Source organism: Colobus angolensis, unplaced genomic scaffold (assembly GCF_000951035.1).
Source record: "Colobus angolensis palliatus isolate OR3802 unplaced genomic scaffold, Cang.pa_1.0 Scaffold517, whole genome shotgun sequence".
NCBI classification, from domain to species: Eukaryota; Metazoa; Chordata; class Mammalia; order Primates; family Cercopithecidae; genus Colobus; species Colobus angolensis.
This window is the reverse complement of record NW_012118677.1, coordinates 1,776,985-1,782,984: the sequence shown is the minus strand read 5'-3', so window position 1 is coordinate 1,782,984 and position 6,000 is coordinate 1,776,985. Positions and strand designations below refer to the sequence as shown.

The 6,000-nt window shown below is 34.4% G+C and overlaps 1 protein-coding gene across 1 annotated transcript in view; it reads left to right on the top strand.

Annotated features, from left to right (window-relative positions):
• Nucleotides 1-5,428, top strand: part of CCDC173 (coiled-coil domain containing 173) — a gene marked incomplete at its 5' end in the record, with an annotated part of 8,741 nt that extends 3,313 nt beyond the window's left edge. The window contains 3 exons of the mRNA XM_011960611.1: nucleotides 313-505; nucleotides 1,413-1,577; nucleotides 4,667-5,428. Of these exons, the coding sequence (XP_011816001.1) occupies nucleotides 313-505; nucleotides 1,413-1,577; nucleotides 4,667-5,008 (700 nt within the window). The remainder of the gene's footprint in view (nucleotides 1-312; nucleotides 506-1,412; nucleotides 1,578-4,666) is intronic.
• Nucleotides 5,429-6,000: the final 572 nt, after the last annotated feature.

The window sequence follows — 6,000 nt, the reverse complement described above, 5'->3', positions numbered from 1 at the left end:
AATATTTTTCAATGTAGATAATTTTAAGATCTTATTTCTTACACACACACACACACACACACACACACACACACACACACACACACACACAGAGAGAAAGAGAGAGAGAGATGTATTATACATATTACTCTCTTTGGATTTTAGAATATATGTTACTTTATAGTTAAAAAATAATTTCCACTTAAAATAATCAACGTATGTAAGGAGCACTGGGGCTCCTGTTAGTTTATCTCAGACTCCTTAATTAAGTTATGTTGGCTCCACTGGACATCTGTTTATGAAGATTTGACAAGTATGGTTATTTTGTTACAGGCTTATGGAGAAACGAAGAGAAAGAATACATAACTTCCTGAGTGAACTATTGAAAGAGAAACTTGACAATGAAGATATGATTATTGCTAGAGATATTGCAGAAGCTGAGGCTGAATGGGAAAAAAGAGAAAGAGAAAAAGATGAAAAAAACAAAGCAGAATTAAAAACAATTGCAGAATATAGAGCCATTGTGGTAAACAATTCAATTGTGAAAATAAAAATAGAAAGAAAAGTTAGGACCTTTCCACTGTGTTTCCCATCCCATCTGCCTCTCTAACCAAAAACTAGCCAAGATATTAAAAACAATATATTAATTATCCTCCTGTATTTTTGAAATTGGACAATGTTTACTTCCTAACAAAGACGACATGACAGTTACAAATGAGATATTTACAGATGCAAAGTAATAATCTCTTCTGTTTCAGAACCATCTGAAACGCAAAGGTTATTTATGTGGTATACTTTTCATTTGTATGTTTTAAAGACAAACCATGTAAAAATTATACATTTGTTTAATATTTCAAAACTTATATCTTACATGACTGTCATAACATTTAATTTGGATAGCTGAATTATCCGCCTTCCGGGTTCAAGCAATTTTCCTGCCTCAGTCTCCAGAGTAGTAGGGATTACAGGCATGCACCATCATGCCTGGCTAATTTTGTATTTTTAGTAGAGACAGGGTTTCTTCATGTTGGTCAGGCTGGTCTTAAACTCCCGACCTCCCGAGGTGATCTGCCCACCTTGGCCTCCCAAAGTGCTGGGATTACAGGCGTGAGCCACCATGCATTGCTGGAGCAATTAATTTTTTACTTACGTATTTCCCTTCCTTGAGAAGATCTTTTTTCTTTTCCTGTATTTTATTTTTCAAGCCAATAAACATTGTCCTGTATCACTTGGGTGTTTTCTGATATGCAGGAAATAGAACAAAACCAAAGTAAACTGGCCTCATGGGAACCACCCAGGTGCATGCACTTTTCTGCTCCTGTATTGCTCCTGGCTGACTCTCCTCTGCTTCAAATCTCTGACTCTGTGCCTTTTCAGACAGGACTGGTTGCTATAACTGGTTTTAATTTGTTTCCTTTGCCTTAAACGTCTAGATGAAAAATAAAGAGGAAGAAGAAAGACAAAGAAAAATAGAGGCTAAAGAACAATTGCTGGCTGTCATGAAAGCAGATCAAATTTTCTGGGAACATGAAAAGGAGAAAAAATACAAAGCTGATAAAGAACACCGAGAGGTTCAAGATGCCCATATTCAGCAAATGGTAATTATTCCTGAATGTTTATACTTACGTTAGCAATAAGTATATAATACAGAATTCATGCTAGTTTTCTATCTCCCAAGCAGTTTCTTTTGTCAGATAAGAAAAAAATGGTCATTATGGTTATGGCTCAATAAAATATATTAAAAATATAGGGTTTCTATCTCCAGTGAAGTTCCCATATGAGTTTTATCTTTTAAATGAATATTTATCCTTCTTTAGTGTCTATTATACTTTAGTAAATATTAAAGAAAATACAAATGCATGTGGCAGGCCAGAATGCTCATCTTCTTTGTTTTACTTTTTTCCCATATCTCAAAGACTATGTTGATTGGGATCTCATAGGTTTCAGATTTGAGGTGAATGGAGATATCAGATTTTAGAAGATATGTAGAGGACCTAGCATCCAAGTATTTGCAACTAAAACTTATTTTTGAAATGGCTGTACCATTTTCCATTCCTACCAGCAATGTATGCGAGCACAACTTAACTCCACATACTCATCAACACTTGATATTGTCATCCCCTAATTTGAACTATTCTAGTATAGTGATATCTTATGGCCTTATTTTACATTTCTCTAATGACCAAAGATAATGGACATCTTTTCACATCCTTGCTAGCCATCTGTATACCTTCTTTTGTGAAGTGTCTATTTAAGAGTGTTGCCAATTTTTAGTTGGGTTTTCTTAGTGCTGAGTTTTTTTAAATTGATTTTTATTGTGGTAAAATATAACATAAAAAAGTACCATTTTAAGCATGGTTAAGTGTACGGTTCAGAGGCATTGAGTACATTCACATTGACCATTGCCACTCTACATCTCCAGAGTTTTTCATCATCCTGTACTAAAACTCTGTACACGTTAAACAGTAACTCCTCATCCCCTCTTTTCTGCAGTCTGGGTAACCTCTGTTCTACTTTCTATCTCAATGAATTTGATTATTCTAGGTATCTCATAAATGGAATCAGACAATATTTGTCCTTTTCTGTTTTTTTCATTTTTTTTTTTGAGACAGAGTTTTTGCTCCATTGCCCAGGCTGGAGTGCAGTGGCGTGATCTCGGCTCACTGCAACCTCTGCCTCCAGGGTTCAAGCAATTCTCCTATCTCAGTCTCTCAAGTAGCTGGGATTACAGGTGCCCACCACTACGCCAGGCTAATTTTTGTATTTTTAGTAGAGACGGGGTTCCACCATGTTGGCCAGGCTGGTCTCAAACTCCTGACTTCAAGTGCCCGCCTTGGCCTCCCAAAGTGCTAGGACTCCAAGTGTGAGCCACTGTACCCGGCCTCCATTTTTGAATTGGATTTTTTGCTGTTGGGTTTTAGAGGTTTTGAAAATATTCTGTATATTAATCTCTTATCAGATACACGATTTGCAAATGTCTTCTCCCATCCCATGAGTTGCCTTTTCACTCTGTTGATAATATCTTTGAGATATAAAAGTTTTTAATTTTTGGCCGGGTGCCAAAATAGTTTGTTTCAATCACAGTCAAATAAGATCAGTATTTGGAATCCTTCTGATTTACTTGTTGAAGTCTTTAAGAAGTTTTCTTTATCAAATACTTGGTTCCTCTTAGGTACAATTTTTATAAATACTTGATTTTTTTGGCCTTATTTTCCAGTTTTCAGGATAATTAGCTATTATCTTCCAAATGTACTTGGAAAGTACTTTTACCTTCATCTATTAGCATTTTTAGGATTTTAAACTTAATTTTTTGGAACTTTTTCTTTATAAACTTATATTTATGCTTAATGCATATCAAATGTGAGGTACCAATCATATGTTCCATCATAGTAATTCTTTCCTTCCATTGTCACTTCCTTTCTGTGCTTCAAATGGTTCTTTCTGTTTCCTCAATATTTTTCTATATTTACTAAACTAACTTACCCAAATTGCTGCTTATTAAGTTCCCAAATATTAGCATTTTACCTTTGTTGAGAGATAGATTTTGGCCTTTTTTTGACCTTTTCTCCAATCTTATTGTCATTTTCTACTTTTTAAAACTCTGGTATTTTACCCCCAATTTCACAAATAGTATGTAAACTGAATTTTGAATTGCAGCACCCAATAATGAAAAATTTGATATTTCACATTAATATGGTTGCTCTGTTCCATCAAAAATTTAAATTTATGGTAGATATCAGGTTTGGGCTACTGTTTTATGCCAACATTTTGGATTTTGAGAAATATTTTTATGAATATTAAATATATTCCTAAGTAGACATAGTAACTGTTACTTTAAAAAATAAACTCGACATTTCTTAAAGTGCCACAGAGAATACAAATGAAAAGTTGCCAACCAGAGCATCACAGAAAAGCCATAAAAAGAATCCCATCCAATAGTAAATTAATATAAACAATTAAAAGGCAAAATTTGTATAAAATATTGGTAAACTGGCTTTTGGCAAATTGCCTACTTATTCCACTCAGTGCCCTCTCAACCTACATTGATAAATGTCACTCATTTTTTATTGTTCCAGTTTAAAATTTTTGGGAAATAGATAATGTAAATGGTTTTAGTCCAGATATTCACTGCTGATTTAATCTTATGTGGCTGGGAACATGGTATATTGGGCTGACCCAGCACAGTAGAGTTGAGTGAATTCCTCCAGAATAGTGGATGGTTAGAGACAATGGTGGCTGTGCATTCTAAACCACCAAAGTTCACATCTTGTAAGTGGTTGAAACAGGATTCTAAACTCTGTTCCCTGAGTTTTATCTAAATTTCATGTTTTGCTATGTCACTGTGTTATTTGCAAATGTATCACATTAGGCTATTAATAAAGGTTTCATTGAGCCACTACTTTGAGCATGATAGGAAAGTTTCTGAAATACATGATAGTATATAGTTGTTAAATCAGAACTTGTAAAATATCAATGAGTTTAGAAAATTATACCTACATTTTCAAATGCTACCTATGCATGATAGGAAAGTTTCTGAAATAAATGATAGTACATAGTTGTTAAATCAGAACTTGTAAAATATCAATGAGTTTAGAAAATTATACCTACATTTTCAAATGCTACCTGTATTTAGAAAGTTCATGTTCTTAACCAATATTAAGTTATATTTCCTTTCTTTCCCAAATAGGCCAAAAATAAGTTTAATGCAAAGCAAGCAAAACAAGCAGAATTAGATTATTGCAAACTTACTGAAGCTCTTGTGGCTGAAAAGGAGAAAGAATTTCAGGACTATGCCAGAGAGGTAATTGAACTTGAATCGGAAACAACAAATAAATATATTTACCCTCTTGTAAAAGCTGTAAAGGGAGGACCTGGAGGTGGCCATGGACCAGTGCTTGTGGACAGAGGTGGATTAAGACCCAGCTATCAGGCCAATGATATTACTGGAGTCCAGCTCCCTTTTTATAACTCTCAGGGACCAAAATATAATTTTCAGAAGTCAAAGAGGAGGTTAGGTTTTACATGGTAGAAAAAAATTATTTTTAACATTGAGAAGACAAAGTTGTAGCATATATGAGCTTCAAATGTAAATGGATTTATGTTAATAAAGCTGTTCTTCATCTAAGTACAATTATGTCTGATTTAATTGATTTTTCTCAGTATTTCTTTTGGGTATATATAAAACCCCAATTTTGAGATTCCTTTTAACTGTGGTAAAATACACAAGTAAAATTTACTTTTTAAATGTACATTCAGTGGTATTAAGTACATTCAAAATATTGTGTAGCCATGACCATTGTGTAGTTTCAGAATTTTTCAGTGCTCTGACTGGAAACCCCATACCCATTCATTAAGCAGTCACTCCCCATTCCCCTTCCCCACAGCCCCTGGTAACTGTTTATATGCTTTGCCTATACTGGGTATTTTGAATAAACAGAATCACACCGTGGCCTTTTGTGTCTGGTTTATTTCACTTAGCATATTTTCAAGGTTCATCCATGTTGTGCCATTTATCAGTGCCTCATTTCAGTTTATGACTGAATAATATTCTCCTTGATATATTTCTTTTCTCCTCAGCAGAAATTCATATGCTTATTTGTTTTGTCCTTCTGTAGTTAGTATCAGATAACATTACCAGCATTATTACACTAACAATAGGATTATTGAATGAAGTTTAAGACTTCTTTGTGGTTTATTTTATGAAGTATATCTTATTAGACATGTGCACATAAAATTTTGAGGTCACTTAAAATAATTCTACATGTAGTTGTGCCAACTTGAGACAAGACGACAAAACTTGTCTTGTTTCCAAAGAGACAAAGCAGATTAGCAGTTACTAGGGGCTGTGGGGGAGGGGAATGGGGAGTGACTGCTTCCATGAGTAGGGGGTTTCCAGGTGGAGCACCAGAAACTTCTGGAACTAGGTAATGGTCATGGCTACACAATACTGTGAATGTACTCAGTACTACTGAATTTTGTGTGATTTTTGTGAACTGCATTCCCCCATTTTTTTTTTTTTCA